The following is a 21,046-nucleotide window of genomic DNA, read 5'->3' as shown; positions in this document are numbered from 1 at the left end:
TCATACGCTGACATTTCAGGCCAAAAGTCTGGTAGCAAACACTGATGTTCACAGAAATATTGTACATGTGATCTCTGTACATGACATACTCTGCTTTCATTGTAGGCAACTATTCTTAAATGTATAGGTTGTGTGCAAATGTTTAAGCGCCCCTCGTCAACTGACATTTTATTGATTTTTTACACTCTAAAACAGGGCAGTCAAACTCAGCTACCGAAAGGGCCTTGTGTTTTACACATGGCCTTCAAAAGTGACGTGTTCAATAACGTTACATCTATGTTAAAAATAACTAAATGTGTTATCCGTAATTGCCCACAGAAATATTTCAGCACATTTTGGGTCAAAAGTAACACGTGTCGTCTCCAACTGAACACACTGAGGTGTCAAGTTAGAGACCACACTATAAGTGTCTAAGGGAAAATAAGTTACACATCCTCTACACAGAACACACCCTGGCACATTTTAATGCCCAGTTATGAAATACTAAACTTTTTAGTGCATGAATTTTATATATTGGGGAAAACAATAAAACATGGCAAAATGTTATGGTACATTTTATATTCTATGTCTTATTTTTTCCAATGTTAAACTCAACTAATAAAAAGAAACTGTGCAGTAAAAATGTGGGGAACATGTCAGTATTAAAGCGTGCTCTCCGCAGAGGATAAAACCAGTGAAACATGCCATTTGGCCTAAAGTGAATCAAAGTTTTTACATTAAACTGTAGCAACTATAAACAAAGTTTCTTAACCTCTTATTCTGCAGGGTATATTTTAGTTTTTCCATCTGAATTTACATGACCAAATCATAAGGCAAATTATTCAGTAACTGTATGAAATAAATGTAAATTTTAGTTTATTTATTATTTTTTTGTAAAAGTTCCCTTCAAATTAATAGAACATCTTTCATTATCATATATATCGCTATATGCTTACAATTCACTGCTGAAAGACATCTGAGATGCTCTTTATATTATTTTATAAAAGTCATGTTTACAGAGCAGATCACTGAAGAGACGCCATCTGTTTATAGTTTATAGCCCAGATTTGGGGAAAAACGGGTCGACTTTCAGTAGAAAAACAAACTGAGTTCAGCTTCTTTTATTATAAGGGTTTAAAATGACATCACCATCTATTTGACTGGAAAGAAGAGTTACAGCCTCACACGACGCCCAGCTTCTGAATGTAGTTTATGAAATATGAAAGTTATGAAGAATATGATGAAGTGCATTTTGGAACCACTGGTGGTCCCAAGGAGTTGAAAAGGTTAAGAGACAGAATGTGAATTTTGATGTTTTGATGTTTTCTACATTTGTCCAACCTAATAATAGTTCCTAGGTCAATCAAGATAATTTGCCGTCAAACCAACACGACATGACAGGTTTACTAACACCAAACTTTTGACTCACAAACATCTCTGTCTAATTTTGCATCTGTGTGTTCTGCAGGTGTGGACTCCATGTCTCACTACGCTCAGGTGATCAGACAGGTGCGCTTCCAGAGCCTGCGGACAGGTATGTCTGCACGCAGCTTCAGAGTGAGCTGCTCCGAACTCAATGGACGATACACCAGCAACCAGTTCACGCTGCAGGTGAGAGAGAGTGACAAAGTTTGAACGCCCAGTAAAAATACATGTTTTTGGGTGAAAATAAGTGATACATTTTAATGAACAATTTCGGTTCATTTGCTGATTTTAAAATATTAAGGGAAAAAATAAAACATCAAATATAAAATGTGCCATAACTTTTATTTTGTGATAAATTGTGTATTTTGTTCCAATATGTTACGTTCAGGAAATAAGCAGTAATTGTGTATAAATAAGGGCTTTAGTGTGTCTCTGTAGAGAATGTGTGACTTCTTCTCACTTAGAATATCAACACATTTGGCCAGGGGTGCCCAAACTTATGGGCACATAAGTATATAGCACAGTATGTAGCACATTTCCAGGTCGGAGTTACAAAGTGTTTATAAATAAAAACAAAGAATATAATATAAAAGTAATTATAATGATCATGAAAATAATATTAGCCCCAAACATCCAAATGAATATATACAGTATATATAAATAAAGTTATATATACATTAAAAAGTAATATACACTGGTCAGGCATAACATTCTGACCACCTCCTTGTTTCTACGCTCATTGTCCAGTTTATCAGCTCCACTTACTGTATAGCTGCACTTTGTAGTTCTACAGTTACAGACTGTAGTCCATCTGTTTCTCTGATGCTTTATTACCCCCTTTTACCCTGTTCTTCAGTGGTCACGACCCCCATGGACCCTCACAGAGCAGGTGCTATTTGGGTGGTGGATCATTCTCAGCACTGCAGTAACACAGATATAGTGGTGGTCGTGTGTTAGTGTGTGTTGTGCTGGTAAGAGTGGATCAGATACAGCAGTGCTGCTGGAGTGTTTAGACACTGTGTCCGATCACTGTCCACTCTACTAGACTCTCCTATCTTCTTGGGCCACCTTATAGATGTAAAGTCAGAGATTATAGCTCATCTGCTGCTGTACAGTTTGTACTGGTCATCCTCTAGTCCTTCATCAGTGGTCACAGGACACTGCCCACAGGACACTGCTGGCTGGATGTTTTCCTGGAATCCTTTTCCAAACGGTAATCTCTGAAACAGGTGCTGAACAGGGTGAGGAGCGTCCAGTGTGCAGGGAAGTTTGTTGGTCAGTTTGGGTTAGTTTTAAGTGCTGGGATACGACGACCAAAGTCCTATACAAATGGAGAAAACAGGCATGGGAGGCTTGATGAAATAAAGGACTCTAGCGGTACCGCTGTCTCTTATTATACAAAAGTGTGATCTTTACTTTTCTCTCTTTCTGTTTCTCTTGCCTCATTCAGGTTAATGTTCTCCACAGAGAAAAAGCAGTCAAACATGTCAATCACATGGTGGCTCTGCCCAAATATACACAACTTATCCATCAACCAAACATAGCTTCAAATGGCCACAGCTCTGGTAAGTGACAGTGAGCTTGTATTTGTATGTATTACAGGGTTTTTCAAGTTTTTTACATAGGTTACATGCATTCGTATAAAAAGTTAGCTAAAATTTGGTAACAGTAGTACCCAGGAATCATCAGGCCTTCCGAGAAGAATAAAAATGTACTTTATTTACTGTACTTATTATATACACTGTGTGCACAATTATTAGGCAAGTCTTATTTTTGAGGTTTATTTTTATTAATCACCAACTACAGTTCTCTCATTTAATCCAAAATGTTAATAAACCTCAAACATGAATGTTTAAGAAAGTAAAAAGTGAGGTTTTGGCTTTCTAAGGAGAATATCTATATGTGCACAATTATTGGGCAACTATTATTGTAAGAATTATTACGCCGCTAAATGAAAAACACACATTTTCCCATCTCACGTTTTTTATTTTCAAAAGGAAAAATCAAAGAAAACTGCCCCTGCAGCTGGGAATTCCTACCTAGAAAGTCAGGATGATGTTCCGAACTCCGAATAACAAATCAACATGGCTGTGTTTAAGTTATCACTTACATCATTACATCATCTTAGCTACAACACACATCCAGCTTTTTCCCACCTTGTAGCTTGAAAGTGCGGAAGTTGAAAATGATGCAAAATCAAACGCAACATAACTACCAACATAATTAGGGGGTAAAAGAGGAATCAGCCAATCATGTTTTGATCTCCTGAGAAAAACAGTCACTTTTTCCCATCCGGAAATTACTATTTTCAGATGTCCCAGTTTAATTTACACGAACCAAATAATGTTCATGTACACTTCTATTACCTTACTGCTAGCATACAACCAGAATTTGCGTAGTAAGAATTAGCATTGTCATAAGTGGGTTTTTTTCGTATTCTCCTTTTACTGTACAGAATTTGTTGCACTATATGTTTTCAGAATGAATCAGAAGTGCCAAAATATGACTAAAACAGTTTGATTTCTGATTTCAAAATGATTTATTTCACTTGTAAATCATTACAGAACAGTAAAGTGTAAACGTTTTAATGAGCATAAAGTTTATTATGTAGTTTTACAAGTGCTCAATATGAACATAAGTATATAGCACAGCATGTAACACATTTCCAGGTTGGAGTTACAAAGTGCTTCTAAATAACACAAAGTATTTATAAATTTAAACAAAGAATGTAATAATAATTATAATGATCATGATAATCATAATAGCCCCAAACATCCAAATGAATATATACAGTATATATAAATAAAATTATATATACATTAAAAAGTAATATCAGGCATAACATTATGAGCACCTCCTTGTTTCTATGCTCACTGTCCATTTTATCAGCTCCACTTACTTTATGGCTTCACTCTGTAGTTCTACAGTTACAGACTGTAGTCCATATGACTAAATAAGTTTAATATGATTTCAAAATGATTTATTTCACTTGTAAATCATTACAGAACAGTAACGTGTAAATGGTTTAATGAGCATACAGTTTATTATGTAATTTTACAAGTGCTCAATATGAACCTCCTCCAGCTGTACAGACAACATCACCACCACAGTCAAATTCATCCCATACTCGATTGAGCATGTCAGGCATCGCTGCACTCACAGCTCTTTCGGTGCGATTTCGAGTGTTATGACGGAGTCACTCTTATTGAAGTGGAGAACACAGAACACTTTCTGCTCAGGGGTCTCCATCTCCTCACAGACTGAAGGGTGCCATCTTCCACTGACAGTCAGAAACTCTATGACCCCCTCTTACAATTGGATTTTGATTGTTTCCTTGGCACTTCATGGTTATAAAAATATGGCGCTTTGAAATCGGGTGCATCTTTTTGAAACACCCTGTATTTATTTTAAGTAATTCCAAATTACAAAACAAAGTTAAACTAATTCCAGTCGAGAAATGCAATATTGCACACACATACATAAATATATAGGATATTCACTGATTGATTCATATTAATAGTTACGAAGTGCCTCCTCCTTCCTGTCGACCTTCTGCAAGGGTGCCTTTACATTCTGTGTCCTGTGAAGCTCCTCTCCACCTCCTGGGTGCTTTGTCCCAGAAATTCAGGTCCAGAAATTAAAACTCCTCCTCGGGACTTTTTCCCCCAGTTGCCTGGATACTCCCTGCTGCTGCTTTGAGTTAATTAGAGAAACTAAGCAGTTGGAGGTAAATTCTGTAGAGGATTTTTCATTTGTGGACCCTTTTGTCATAAATCATTTCAAAGATTTTATCTTCAGTATAGATACAAAGGGGAAAAAAGAACATGAATAGGTCTTCAGCTGAAACAGGAATTAGTTGTCTATCTTTTTTTGCTTTCTTTCTTTAAACGACTGAATCTTTCTAAATGACATTACTTAAGAACAACAACTCGCTGCCCAGCTGAATTCTGCATTGTGTTTAGAGCTTTAGAGCTTAGAGGGTTTAGAGCTTAGCGTGAAAAGTTTTTTTTTTTTTTTGCGCTGTGGATGAATAGAAAATTGCTGGTGGCAGAGTCTGAATTAGAAAAAAAATCGTGAATTTCAAGGGATGAAGTCACTGAATGCATTTTTACCTCCAAGCAGTTTAGTCCTTTGTCAAAATGAGTCCAGTGTTGACACATCCATGTATCCAGTTGTATAAAAAAGAAAGCTAAAGTAATTTGCTTTTGCACTGGGGGTGAAATGATTGCCAGTTGTGCTGCTTGTCATTCCATCTTTCTTTATAGCTTTGTTGAAGCTCTAGTAAAGAAACACTAACCATAAGACTACAGTGTTTTATTATAGCACATCTCTGCTACAAATAAAAACTAACATTGTTTTATGCATCTACTGTTTATGAACTAATCTGTTGGAAGTGGCGTGAATAAAAATCTTATAATTTATCCCATAGTTGGAGTCAATTAGAACAAGCTGAGGGGCAAGTTTTGGTAGAAAGTTCTGGTAAATGATCATGAACACAGCTGTATACAATGTTGTTCGAACCAGATGAGCGTTCCATCCTAGATAAAAAAAATGCATTGATTGAAATAAATACGATGAGTGAAAAGAGTTTTACATTTCACTCATCGTATCAACATCTTACATTTTGGCCCACACTCCAGTGAGTGACTGTATCTGTGGTTGGTGTAGTGTAACACCTCTGCCTTCTATGCTGGAGACTGGGGTTCAATCTCCTGCCTGGGCAGGCACCCTATACCAATAAGAGTCCTTGGGCAAGACTCCTAACACAAATTGTAATGTCAAAAATAAATCTCACTCATCTTTGCTGTATGAATGAACTGCATGAAGTTTAGTATTGGTGTTTGTACCAGGGTTTCAGTCATGTGAGTTTTCTGTTGTGGCTGCCATATTTGGGACTGATTTTTGTGGCTTCACTGCTCCGTGCGAACGTAACTAGAGGTGAAAGAATGGCTAAAATTACTCACCTTACTGTGGACAAAGTTAATAAAATAGACCGCGATTGTAGTCCAGTTTCCCTTGAACTCCAGGTCCTGCTTAACCTGACGAAAAGCTACCAAATTTGTGTTTTCCTGATATTTACATTTATCTCGTACCCAGCCCCTCTCCCTTATCTGGAGAGGCTCTCAAAGCATTTTAAAGCACAGAAGCCCACCGGCTCGTCACGTCAGGGTGGGTAAAGGATCCCATGGTGTTGCATAAAGAGGAAAAAACACTCTTTGTCATCATAGGAGGGTAACAACATCAGCTACTTAACACAGATGTGAGTTAGAGAACTTTAGCTAAAGTTATCAGCTGAGAGATAAGCAGTCGTCCCCCTAACGGAGCTGCAAACAGCTGGTATGACTTCACTGTGTGTTTCTAGAGATGTAAATTAAGGTTGAATGGAGAAACATTAACGTTAAATATAAGACTGAAAGTCATGGGTCAGAAAACTAAGTCGTGTTTCGATAGACGTGACTTTGTAAGTTTGCTAGCACAGTCAATGCAGAGTTCAGCTCCAGTCCTGCAACCCCTGCACTGCAAAACAGTGGTTTCCCTGCTTGATATTATTAGCTAATTTATCCCTTCTTGAGCTGAGCAAAGTGTGAACAGCAGAGAGAAACACTAAACTATACTGTGCAGGGGCTCCAAGCCTGAAGTCTGAAAACACTGAGTTAAAAGTCTGTGTGTTTCCCGTCTCTTGGCTTCTGTCGCATCTTGCAGGTGAACCATTCACAAAGCACAGCTAATTGAAGGCACTGTGCTGTGCAGTCACTCCTGATTCAGCTCCCATGGCAGCGACTATGCAGTGTGATGTCACACGAAATGTGAGAATACCCATAAACTATATGATTCCTTCTACTGTATGATTCTACAGTATGATTCCTTCTACAGGTGTGGCCAATGCAGTGACCATAGTGATAGTGGTTTGTATTGTTGCCCTGGTGGTCATTGTGGTCCTGGGTGTCTACCAGCTTTACCTTACGCACATGCAGGAGGACATGGACGTGCACACCCTCTCCAAGAAAGAGAAGGACTTGGATCTCTCTGCTCTCACCATCACCGTGAACCCACTGGAGGTAAGAGAGAGAGAAAGACAGAGCTCTGCCTTCACTACAGTAACGTTCTGCTTCACAAGTTAAAGCGGCATGTTTGATGTTAAAGTTACGTTCACTCCTCAGTGCACGTCTGGTAATAAAGCTGCTCTACCAGCTCATTTTGAATTCCTCGGTTTTGTGATGTCACAAAAGTAACAAATTTGCATGTCAGCCCATTTAGCCTACAGCGATGTAGTCCCTCCCACTCTCACTGAAGCTGTAAGAACAAGGAAGGCAAGCAGTCAGAACAGAGCTCCTACTTATGTAGTTGCGTGCAAAAGTTTTGGCACCCCTTATAAAATGATAGGTGGTCTTATAAGGAAAAATAAGCCAACACATCCATTTATTTCTTGTTCCTGGCGTTTAACAAAGGAAAATAAATAAAACTGAAAAGATAAAAATAATCAAATGAATATGATGTGGTCATACAAATATGATCACTTTCACCCTATTACACATGTGTAATTATGTAAGAGACAATATGCTGTTACTATTAAGAGACACCTGTTTAAATTCAAGAGTAAAAACTTGAACCAGTAGTTGGTGAATTGCATTATTCATTTACATAGAATTTACTATTGCATTCCATCTGTAATAGAATATCCCCAGTTGTTACATTGTTTTTACAATGTGTGTTAATGTGTACCTACACAGTTAGTGTCAGTGTTGGCGGTAACTCAGTATGACATCGTGTGTGACTATAATGTAATTACTTTTCCAGTAATCAAGTCATGCAGTGCACTGCACTTTAAACTCTTGCTATCAGTACTTGCATTCACAGAGCAATACTAACTACATACAATGCATTTAAAACATCATTTCCACTGTGTTAGCCCTCATGTGTAGTTTGTTGTGCTACCTGTGTCAGCAGACTCACTGATTGTGAAAATGAGCAATGCTGCATGAGCTCAGGAAACTCAACAAACAATCTTTTGAAGCATCTTATCATTATGCTATTATGAAAGCGATGGATAGATCCTAGTGCTGAAGAAGCAAACCTCTTCTAAATAAACCAGACTTATTTTCAATTATCATTCAGAAACAGCTCCATAAAATTTATAGTTTATTCATAACAGTGGTGGAGAGTAACAAAGTAAATGTAATTCGTTTCTGTGCTTAAGTAGTTTTTTGAGTTTCTGTACTTTACTGAAATTTTTTCCATTTTGGGCGACTTTTTACTTTCACTCCACTACATTTCAGAGTCTAATATCTGACTTTTTACTCCACTACATTTTGTGAAATCTGTCGTTCCTTTTGGTTTCTGTGTGTATAAAAACATAACATGTCAAAACAAAAGAAGTGCAAAGCCAGAGCACCAATCAGGGCACAGCGGTCACTTTGTTCTGAGCTGGTTTTGACCTGTTGGTCATACCGACCCAGTGCAGCACTCGGTTCAACGTCAGCGCAGCAGCGTAAAATTTTGGGAGAGTCTGTTCAACATAAATGATGAACTAACCTAACTTTGTGTAAATAGAGCACAATATAGAAATATGTCCACATATGCAGTCGAGACTGACGCGGCTTTTTTCTGAATTTCTACAAACACCATTTCATTTTATAGTAAATTAGTCTGGGCTGGTTTATGTTTATGAACAGAGGCCTACAGATCAACATAGTAAAGGAGCTCATTTGTGATCCTGAGTTTAAAGCCAGTTTTTATTAAACTTAAACTTGGAACTAAGTTGTAAATAAATGTGTGTAAAAAGTGATTTCAGAGCCACTCGGTTCTCCCTGATGGAAACTGTCTACCTTCAGTGTTTTGTGCTTATGATCATTTTAATAGATGTCAGCGTCACTAATTAATGACGTTCTATTAAAAGACTGGTTTACAAAAGAGACGCTGGAGGAGTTTCACCTGAAATGAGTTCATGAAGCGAGTCTTGTTATAAAAATGATAACAGGACATTAAAGCCATAATTAATCTTTTAGTACTTTTACTTTCAATACATTTGAAGATAAGTACTTTTGTACTTTTACTCAAGTGGACTTTACACATGGTTTGTGTAATTCGTCCAGCTCTGGATTCATAAAGATTGTTTTTCTAGGCAGCTGTTTTTGAACTGGCTAGTTTCTCAGTTTTCAAACAGGTTCATAACAGTGCTCAAAGGCAGAGATCGTGACGTCTTTTAAATGATGTTTTCTGTGATTTGCTATTCCATTTTAACTAAAGGATTATTAAGTTTTCCCCTTGTACTTTCTGACTGGTAAAGATCTGTGTGGGTTTGGAGACACAGAAGTAAAGTAATGGGTAGTGAGATCACTTTTTCCAGGAAGTTATAAGCAAATTAATCCCATTAGAAGCAAGCAGTAATTTGTAATGGGTAACCACCCAAACACTGGTTACTGACAAACTGAAAATTTAAATGATCAGATATTTGGCATTTGATGGCATGAAGTGGATGGTGGGAGATGAACTGAGTAGTGCTTGTTCAGTTCAGTTCCTTGTAATTTATTCTGAATCTTTGTTTGTGTCTGTGTGTGTCGTCCTGCGTTCTGAAGAGCATCGAGGAGCTACAGCCTGCAGAAGAATTAACAGAGGAAGAAGTGGAGGAGGACGAGGAGGATGAGGAGGACGACATCACCAGCAGCGATTTGGACAGCGATGAAGAAGGAACTACAACTCCCAGCATGCAACCACAGACAAAGATGCTGAACAAGATACAGTGGCCAAAAAACACATTGCACTGCTGAGAACCACTTTCACACATTCAGACACTGTCCAAACACACACACACACAGACACACACAGGCCTGTAAGCATTTGCAGGTAGACCTCAGTGTAGAAAAAGGAAAGAGAAGATCCACAAAGCACAATTTTCCCTTAAATATTTGATGAGATATCACAAAAAATGAAGTTTTCTTGAGGTACATATTGTACCATCACTGCAAAATAATGATATTTTGGCAATTGAAGTTATCTTATATCCAGTCAATATATATCATATTTCTCATTGTTAAAAAATTGGCATAAAAATGTTAATAATATTTATTTTTAAATGTAAAAATTGACTTGTAAGTTGTGTTAATTCATTCATTTATTCTAGATGTTTATATGTGTTGTAAGTTTCTCTAGAGATTTTTCCTCATTTGTTTGCAGATAGTTTGCTTGTTTAAATACATAAAGCAGATCATTTCACAATTCCTCTAGTTAGAGATTTAAAATAAATTTTAAAAATATCTACAAAAAATTTGAATAATCGTTCAAATCTTACAACTTCATATAATGAGGAATATTAGATATATTGAGTAAAGTTAGATGATTTCATTTGAAAAGATTTCATTCTTTGCAGTGACGGTAACAAAAAAGCCGACACTTGATGATCCACGATGTAAAGAGTGCTCCTGTGATAGTGGTGATGGTGCTGGACTTGGATCACACTGAATGAGTTCCCAAACTGGGTCTGAGACACTTGGCTGATGGCTAAGACAGCAAATTAGTGGCACAGCCAGAATTTCTCTTAAGGGGGCCGAGATACAAGCCTGGGGGGTGGTAGTCTTAGCCTCAGACTCTCCACCCACATGTAATGAGGAGCCTGATGTCTACTGCACAAGTCAAATCTATGGGGATATTGTTAGTTGCATTCTGACCAGCTATCCTTATGTCCATGTGAACTCACTTCTGCACACGATGTTTCATCTTTCCGATGGGAAACAAACTTTTGCAGTTGTTACAGCTCAGTTATACAGGTATTGCTTATTGGTAATGCTAAATGATAATGTCCTGCTAATTGTTGCTGCCAACTAGTACTGGTACTGCAAAATGGTCCTCCTGAATGGTACTGGTGATGCAGATTGTACTGCTAACTGGTACTGATAATGCTAAATGATACTTCTAAATTGTACTGGTACTACTAAAGCTAAATGGTACTGCTAAATGGTACATACTACTGCTAACTAGTAGGGGTACTGCTAAATGGTATTGAAAGATGGTACTGGTACTGCCAAATAGTACTGCTAACTGATACATGTACTGCTTAATGGTTCTGCTAAATGGTACTAGAAAGTGGTACTGATAATGCTAAAATTTACTAGTTACCATTTACCATTTAGTACCATTTGCTATTTTATCTTTTAATTTTGCAGTACCAATACTAGTTGGCCTTTTATCTTTTAAAAGATAAAATAAAGAAAAAAGAAAAAAAAATTATCTGCCACCTCAAAGTCTACATCCACTGCTGCTACACGTCTTGAGTGAGCAAAATTGTATGAATTAGATTTTTTTCTGAGCTGTTTCTTTAAAAGCCACTCAAAACAGCTGCAAACATTACTTAGAAAAGCAGCTTGCTGAGAGGACTCAATACACAGCATGAGCTATGAATTAAAAATGAATGCAGCCTTTAAAGAGGAGTGCTCTGTGACTGCAGGAGTGTTTAAGAGGAGTGCTTTGGATTCCTAACATGGTTTGCTGGTAAAGCCACTGCCACACACCATCCAGAAGATGCCAGCTTGGACTCCACAAGTGGGTGTGTTTGATCAGCCTGATGTGGTTAATCTTAACTGTTTCTTAATCCTGACTGACCTTTTTACTTCATTTACTCATCTGCACTTCAATAGAACCCCATAACTTAGTATATCCACTATGTACTGTAGCTCCTGTGTTGCTGCACCGTTTATCAGCCCCCCCCTTCACCCCTTTCATCATTGGTCAGATTCTGATCACAGGACAGTTGTCCAGATTTTATTTGGGTGGTGGTTTATTCTCAGCACAGTGGTTGGTGTTAATAGGCTAGAAGATATTTGTATTCGTGGCGCACTTAGAGACCTACTTGTAACGCTGAATATAGAAAATATGAACAAAAGTGTACTGGTGCTGCTAAATGGCACATGTACTGCTCTGAAGCCTGAAATGATCTTGTCACTCTGCTCATTCCCAAAGGAACACTGTGGTCCATTGTCAGCACAGTGGTTGGTAATAGGGGGCTGGGTCCTCTCAAATGTTTGAGTGCTCAACAGTGCTAGTAGACCATAGGATGTATTTATGCAGCACTTAGAGATCTATTTGTAAAGCTAAACAGTACTACTACGGTACATATATAAATATGATGTTATATATAAAGTCATGGTGGTTGTCAGTCTTATTATTGCATGATGTTCCTGGGGCAAAATACTTCCTAGCTGGCCCCTTCAAGCTGTAACCAGGCCCACGAAAATAAAACTCTGGCTTTGCCACTGCTGCAAGGTAAAGTTAAGGGAGGGGTTTCTAATAAAGTGGCCAGTAAATGTAATTTATTCTAAGCATCTTTATCTATTGACTTAAGTGGAAAGGAGCATCTACCAACTTTGAAATTCATGTGCTTTTCAGTCAGGGGTGAAATTTGTTCTTAGTGGATCTTTATGCAAAGATGACGTAGATCACACACACACACACACACACACACACACACACACACACACACACACACACACACACACACACGCACTGTACTTACATTAGAGACTCCTGCTTGTATTTTGACTCCTTTTGTGATAACGTTTGGTGGAAAAGCAGAACCACCCTGCTAACTTTTCCAACCAACCCCCCCCACCCCCACCACCCCACTTCTTTCCTCCCCATTCTCTCTGTGGCTGGAGGGCGGAAACATGAAGACAGTGCTGTGAAGGCGAAACCTCCCATGTGAACCAAAACGTGGTCATAATTACAGAAATCAGTTCCTGCTCTGGATCCAGGTGTGAAAACCTCCTAAGAGTTTTTTGTCCAGCAGATGGCGCCTGTGAGCCTTATGCAAAAACATATCTAAAGGTGCAGTAGGTCTTTTTCCTGGCCAGTAACTAAACAATGATAACATTTGCAAGTACATCCTTTTCGGAGATCATTTTGGGATCAACAGCGCCTTTTAATGTTTCTATAACAGTCAAATACAGTTCTGAGGGGTTAACCATAAAGGAAGGAATACGCTGGCATTTTCCAGTCTAATCTCTGTCTGCTGCACCTGTATTGAACTGTTTATTACTACAGACAGTAATTTAAACAGGTTTCCAGGTGCATTGCAAAGAATAGAAACCACTGACTCAAACACACTATAGAAGCTAATAGGCAGTTGCTGAATTGCATGAATAAATGTTTGAAATATGTGACTATAAAGCAAATTCTAAACTAGAACTATTACTCTCAAACAATCAGAGGGGACCCTTAAGGCCTTCTAGGCCATCAGAGTTACATTAATAATTTCTGGGAACTGAAAAATGTATGTCTGTAACTTTTAGCTAATTTAATTCAACAGAAAAACACCCGTATTTAAACTCTAGTTAAACTCTAGTTTAAACTCAAGTATTACAGTTGTACTCTTGTTTCATTTTTAAGATCTAGATGGAAAAAAGGGTTAAATTCTTGGAAAACTGGCCATTCAGGAATAGTTTTTCTCTGTGCTGTCTAGGTCGATATCTCTAAGCAAGTACTACTATGGGTCCGACTTCAAGAGCTGAGAAGCCCTGACGCGTTAGATTAACTATCAGCATAATTAAGAGTTAAGTAACTGAGGAGACGTCACTGACTGTAAATAAGAGCAGCAGCCTAATCAATGGGTTGTTACAAAGAAATCAGAGGCACAGCTCCACACCAGAGCTCACCACTGAAAGTCACTATAAAACTGCTATAACGTAAAATATACACTAATATATGATGATAATCCATCAGCAGCTTCAAGTTAAACATATAATATGTCTGTTTTAATCTAGAATTGCATTTTTATTTTTTTGGAAAAACCCACCTCAACAATAATGCTACGTCTGCTAGCATTCCTAAGGGATTCTAGCTGTTTGTTAGTGTGAAGCTAACAGCGATTGATTGATTTCTATTTGATTGATTGATATCTACTATTTCTCATTATGAGACTGTTGTAAATAGTAGATTATCTTATTTCTAGTCTTTTTTTTTACTTATTTTTAAGCAGTTTTATCTTATGAAAGTGTTTTGTTCCATCGGCAGATCAAGTTACTTGTTTTAATCATTACTTCTTGAAATAAACAACATTTTCTTCATTATTTCCCAAAACAAGTAAACTAATCTGCCAATGTAATCAGACACTTTCACCAGATAAAATCACTTAAAAAAAGTAAAAATGTGCAGAAACAGGTGGAATAATCTTATAACATATATATAATATTCTTATAACAGTCTCATAATGAGAAATAGTAGATTTATTGACTACATTTGAAGTTTTCACTTATAAAATAATATAAATGTGATGTAAACAGATTACGAATGAGCAAAAAAACAAATATACAGCTCGTAGTTGTATGCAGGTGTATTCAACACATTGCAATGCTTTAACTATGTTTTTTTATTTGTAAGCTACTAAAATAATGTCTATTAACATTTTCATTAAAATATTTTTAATAGTTTGCTGCAGAGGTTGTGTGTAAGTTTTTTTCACTCCTAACATTTAACTAAATATATTTATTTAATTGGGCGGGGGTGCCCAAACTTTTGCACACAACTGTAACTTAGAAATATTCATATCTTAGAAATATTCATGTCTTAGAAGTATTCATGGAAACATTTTATAAAAATACAGAAATGTTTTCAGATTAAATTCAGCCCATTGACTTCTGTTACAGTGCGTTTCAAGTCATGCAAAGTGCAGGCAAAGCTTTTAAAAATGACTCACTGTGTTAAATAACAAGAGCAGGCTGAGACTGGGCTGTAAAATGCATGAGTATTGGGCTTGATGTAGTACAGAATAGATCTGATCATGTGGGTCCAAAAACAGAGCACATATCTCCTTCATCCTCTGGTGTTGAAAATGTTGTGACTGGAGGTCGAGCATGTTTTGTGTTCTTTTGTAAGAAAAAAGTGTCATTTTCTTGTCATTTCCAACCTCGATTCAGTCAGCTGTTACTCCAAAACCCAGCTCAGTGTGAAAACTCGGATAGTGGAAACCTCTGTGACCTCTGTAGTGGCCTCTGTGTCCCAAACTACGGGTAGCACGTCAGCCTCCCCCAGAAAAGTGAACCGACAAGGTCGTTGTGATGTACACTTCTGTAAGCATTTCTATGTGGTGTCTGTTAGAACACTGAGATTTGACCGAGTAGATATTTCACTGGACACCTTGTTAAAGGTAAACAGGTGTTTTGAGGTACGTGACTGAGGGGACGTCATGTTCCCCTGTGCTGCTGTTGTCGTTTTCATTGTCCATGTTAGTCAGAAAGGCCGTCTTTTCTGAGGTGAAGAATAGAAACGTAGCTGCATCAGTTTTGTCTTCATATAATGTGCATCTTCTGTCATTGTCCATTAACCTGCCTGCTGGTGTCTGCCATGTTCTCTTATACACCTCGTAGCTCTGTCTCTCTCTCTCTCTCTCTCTCTCTCTCTCTCTCATCACTGTCTCTGTATCTCTGTCTCTCTCTCTCTAACTCCCTCCCTCTGCCTCTGCCTCTCTCTCTCTCTCTCTCACTCCCTCGCCCAGCCTCCCTCTCCCTCTCTCTCTCACTCTCTCCCTCCCTCTGCCTCTCTCTCTCTCTATCACACTCCCTCCCTCCCTCTGCCTCTCTCTCTCTTTCTAACTCCCTGCACCCCTCTCTGTCTCTTTCTCTCTAACTCCCTCCCTCTGCCTCCCTCTCTCTCTCTAACTCCCTCCCTCTGCCTCTCTCTCTCTCTTTCCCTCCCTCTGCCCTTCTCTCTGTATCTCTCTCTAACTCCCTCCCTCTGCCTCTTTCTCTCTCTAACTCCCTCCCTCTGCCTCTGCCTCTCTCTCTTTCTCACTCCCTCCCTCCTTCTGCCTCTCTCACTCCCTCTCTCTCTCCCTCTCTCTCTCTCACACACTCCCTCCCTCCCTCTGCCTCTCTCTTATCACTGTCTCCTTATCTCACTCTCTCTCTCTCTCTGTCTTTCTCTCTAACTCCCTCCCTCTCCCTTCCTCCCTCCACCTCTCTCTCTCTCTCTCTCACTCCCTCCCTCCCTCTGCCTCTCTCTCTCCCTCTCTCTGAAAGAGAGTAAAGAGAGGTGTAATGGAGTATAAGTGGATGTGGGAGCTTGTTTCTGTACTTGTGAACCAGATGACTGACTGTTCCAGGCATTCTGTGTTTGTCCTTGAAGGAGATAAAGTTCTAGAGTTGAAATAAATATTTTTATTCCTTTTTTTAATGTACACCTGCTCCCTCTTTTGGTGGTGACTACCGGAATTTCTGTCCATAGGTCAATAAAGATTTGTTTTTGGAGAAAATCTGCTGCTCTTCTGTCTTCTTATTTTCTATATCGTCTGTTTTTTTTTCCATTTTTAACTATCTTACAAAAATAATGTTTCCTTCAATGTGCTGGAACCGCTGGAAGACTATGAGGAAGAAATGTATGTGGCCATATGGTGCCCTCTGGTGGTGGAGTGTGATGATTATTATTATTATTATTATTATTATGAATAATAATATGAACTCAAGTAAGCTACTGACTAGACAAACAACAACAACAATAATAATACATTTTATACTTTATTAGAGCCCCCTGTCTTGTAGCAGGTGTACAGTTAGAGACAGTAGCTCGTCTGTTTGTGTTAATCATCCTGTAGACCTTTATCAGTGGTCAGTTTCTGACCACAGGGCTGCTCTCGGCTGGACATTTTTAGGTGGTGACCACCCAAATAACATCTACAGAACAGGGACCTTGTAGTCAGAAACTGACCAATCATGAATGATAAGCTAATAAACTGCAGCAACGGCTGAGCTACAGTCTGTAAATGTACACCTACTTAGAGGAGCTATGAGGTAGGTTTTTCTAATAAAGTGGCCTGTTCTGAGTGTGATCAGCCAATAAACACAGGTCCTGAGCCTGAAGCTCCGCCTACTGTGTGACTCACTGAAGTAATAAAACCAACAAGTAGAACAAAACAACTACTGATCTGCTCCACATTAGAGCTGATCTGCCCTCAGATTCATCATACAACGGAAATCAGAGCTGCACTGCTTTCCGGGGAATTTGTCTCAATTTACAGTTGAACATTTCTCACTGTTACTGTTCAATTAGGGGAAAAAGACCTGTTACCACAAAACAAGTTGTAATTTCTGCCACAAGGTGGCAGTCAGATCTTATAATACCACATTAACTTCAAAACAGCAGCATTGTGCCCCTCCCATTCGTGCCAACACAACATTGACAAAAATGTGGCTTAAAGCAACAAGACCAGATATTTAATGATAAATTAAATTGGGTCTGAGATTTAGAGTGAAAATCTGAAAAATCTAGTTTACTCCACTCGAACGCGACTGATCAGTCAAGACTACACACTAACACAACACCACATCAGACTTAAATGATCCAGACAGGGGTCCTTTACATGATCCAGATGGAGACCTTTTAAATAATCTGTATAGGGGTCCTTTAAATGATCTAGAGACCCTTTAAATGATCTAGATAGGGGCTCTTTAAATTATCTGGATAGAAGGGACCTTTAAATGATCTTGAAAGAGCCATTCATTGATCTGGATAGAGGCTTTTTGAATGATCCAGAGACTCTGTAAAAGGTTTGGATAGAAAGCATTTAAATTACATTGATAGAGAACCTTTAAATGATCTAGACAGGGGTCCTTTCAATGATCTAATCAGAGACTCTTTACATGGTCTGGACAGACCCTGTAAATTTTTTATTTTTTTTTAACAAGTAAAACTGCAGTACAAGATCAACAATCAGTAAAAAGATCAGAGGAGCAGTTTTGGTTTGTGTGCATTTTTTATTCATATTTATAAAGAAGCTCATGACAGAACACAGCTGTGTCTGCCGTCCCTGGACTTCATGTGGGAACAGCGTCACCTCCTGTCCCAAGCGCTGAAGACAGGCACATCTCAAAAAAAAAAAAGGTTAAAATCCTATAAAATCATTTGCAGCGATCTAAAATGTGACCATCTGCGTTCAGAGGAACATGATTATCAGTCTCATCATAGGCACGAACAAGGATCGTCTCCAAACCGTCCAGTTTCTATGATGGAACACGGCCGGTAAAGCTGAACCTTCGGAAAAGGGTAAAAGGCCTCATGCACATTGGAAAAGGACTGAATGATAAAAGGAAGAACTCAACCAAACATGTTAATGCAGCTCAGGAAGAACGGAAGTTCCACTCATCAGCATAACGTAATTGTGTTAACACTACTGAACCTTTTTAGTGATCAACCTATTCCTTTAAACAGTCATATGCAAAAATGTGAGCATCCCTGGTCAAATGACGTTTTGTTTATTTTCCAAGAGAAAATAAAGTTACACACCTTCTAAACATATAGTATATACAGGCCACATTCGATGTAGGGCTAGGCAAAATGACATTTTATATATATATATATATACACATATATATATATATATATATATATATATATATATATATATATATATATATATATATATATACACATATATATATATATATATACACACATATATATATATATATATATATATATATGTGTGTATATATATATATTCATTCATTTCTAGATAAATTATTTCACAATAAAATCGAATATGCACGATATGTTTAGAAATCGTGTATCACATATATAGAACACTGACCAACTGCATGTTTCATTATAAAGAGAGCAAAATTAGTCCTGTTTAACTGGATCAACTGCCACATAACGTCAAATATTACATTTTTTTTAAAAATCACTGGATCTTGATAGTATTTTGAAAAGTAGCAATATTGGTTCCTTTTTCTCTCTTCCAGCTGATCAGATGCCTGAAAAAGCAAATATCATGGCATATCATGAAAATTTCCTTAAGTAGACAGAATATAAATGATCTAGATAAGGGACCTGAAATAATCTGGAGAGTCTAAATGGTCTAGATATAGGCCCAGAAAAAAATTAATCAGATAGAGGTCCCTTAAATGATCTAGATATAGACCCTTTAAATGACCTATACAGGGGTTCTTTAACTGATCCGGATAGAGGCCCTTTAAATGGTCTAGATAGGAGCCCGGAAATAATTTGGATAGAGTCTAAATGGTCTACATATAGACCCTCTAAAAGATTTATACAGGGGTCCTTTCATTGATTCGGATAGAGGTCCTTTAAATGATTAAGATAGGGGACTTTAAATTATATAGACAGCGGTCATTTAAAAGAGCTGCATAGAGAGTGTTTAAATGGTCTAGATAGAGGCCCTGAAAAATCCTTTAAATTATCCAGTTAGGGGTCCTATAAAGTGATCTAAACAGAGACCCTTTAAATGATCTGGATAGAGAGCCTTTAGAATCGTCTAGATAGAGACCCTTTAAATGGTGTCGATAGAGGGCCTTTGAATGATCCAGAGAGCCTTTGGTCCATCAAGAACACTGACCAACTGCATGTTTCATTATAAAGATAGCAAAACTAGTCCCGTTTGACTGGATTGACTGCAGCATAATATGTCAAATACTGACTAAAAATCACTGGACCTTGATAGTATTTATAAAAACATGGCATTACTGGTTTCCTTCTCTGTTCCAGCTGATCAGATGTCTAAAGATGAAGATCGTGAAGATTTCTTGAAGTATAGTGGTATATTTTTGCAATATGTTTTTTTTTAACACCAATATTTTCAATCCAGCGATTAACCAGCAATAGTGCATTACAATCACAGTAATGTGTTCTCTGTCGAGGTTGTATTAACTTATTTCCACTTAAAATCAACAAAACATCAAACTTTTGCATACGACTGCACATGTAGTGTATAATCCGTGATTATTTCTATGGAAGACACGCATTCATTTCTCATTGTGATGTCCATATCACACGTCAAAATCAAGCTACTTTCTGCTGTGCTCTTTGGAGAAGGAAAAAAATAAAAAAAGAACACACACATTAAAAACACACAAACGCACGCAGATACTTTATCCGGCAAGTCCAGGTGGCCACTGTCTAACAGAGTGGTCTGGACGTGGCTGCTACAGACCGAAGGCTTCCACGCTGCTGCCGTACAGCCCTCCTGTCGTGCTTTGAGGTCACTGGTGCTGTAGGTAGTTTTGGGTCTGGTGCTGTTAGTCCATCACTGGTACTGCAGGTAGTTTTTGAGGGTCTGTGGTAAAGGCAGAGACTGAATGTGGTGAATACGATGGCGGCCCAGAGCCTGCCGGGCTGCTCGTCTGCACAGCTCCATGAGTGGCAGAGGCTCCGCTGCGGAAAAAACAGATCATGCATTATACCATCAGCATGGCATACAGGACACTACAGTCAGGACACTGCACAGATGTGAAGCTTTAAGAGCTCATATCCTACATGTATTTGATTTTTCCTAGCCTCTGCTTAAGATGTTTGTACAATTTTATTCACCAGAGTCAGTCATAAGTCACTTTAATGACCATTTATTTACCTCTCTTTATTCACTGGAAATAAACAGTTTGTTTTATTAAGACTGATGTATGTAAACACGCTCTGTTCTGATTGGCTGCCCTGTACTGCACATCTTTGAAAAAAGAAGCTCAGACCAAACACTCCTACATCAATCTGAATGGGAGGGGCTAAACTGCTGTAGGCTGTATAGGCACATACATGTTAATGTGTTGGTTTCTCTGACGTCACAAACACAAACCTGCTGCACCGAGAGCGGTAAGCGCAAAGGAGGTGGGCTCGCTGTGCTAATTAATAACCGCTGGTGTAACCCTGG

General features: G+C 38.2%; 2 protein-coding genes across 5 annotated transcripts in view; one reads left to right on the top strand and one right to left on the bottom strand.

Annotated features, from left to right (window-relative positions):
* LOC108440474 (calsyntenin-2) overlaps positions 1-10,440 on the top strand; it is a 232,051-nt gene extending 221,611 nt beyond the window's left edge. The window contains exons 14-17 of the mRNA XM_017719342.2: positions 1,448-1,590; positions 2,855-2,969; positions 7,279-7,463; positions 9,981-10,440. Of these exons, the coding sequence (XP_017574831.1) occupies positions 1,448-1,590; positions 2,855-2,969; positions 7,279-7,463; positions 9,981-10,172 (635 nt within the window). The 3' untranslated portion in view covers positions 10,173-10,440. The remainder of the gene's footprint in view (positions 1-1,447; positions 1,591-2,854; positions 2,970-7,278; positions 7,464-9,980) is intronic.
* Positions 10,441-18,884: 8,444 nt separating this feature from the next.
* Positions 18,885-21,046, bottom strand: part of spsb4b (splA/ryanodine receptor domain and SOCS box containing 4b) — a 35,425-nt gene continuing 33,263 nt past the window's right edge. For all 4 annotated transcript variants that reach the window (XM_017719332.2, XM_017719334.2, XM_017719333.2 and 1 more), the window contains exon 3: positions 18,885-20,556. In XM_017719332.2, coding sequence (XP_017574821.1) covers positions 20,429-20,556 — 128 coding nt within the window. In that variant the 3' untranslated portion in view covers positions 18,885-20,428. The remainder of the gene's footprint in view (positions 20,557-21,046) is intronic.

Source organism: Pygocentrus nattereri, chromosome 17 (genome assembly GCF_015220715.1).
Source record: "Pygocentrus nattereri isolate fPygNat1 chromosome 17, fPygNat1.pri, whole genome shotgun sequence".
Taxonomy (NCBI): Eukaryota; Metazoa; Chordata; class Actinopteri; order Characiformes; family Serrasalmidae; genus Pygocentrus; species Pygocentrus nattereri.
Note: the sequence above shows the minus strand (reverse complement) of the source record. Positions and strands in the feature narration are given on the sequence as shown.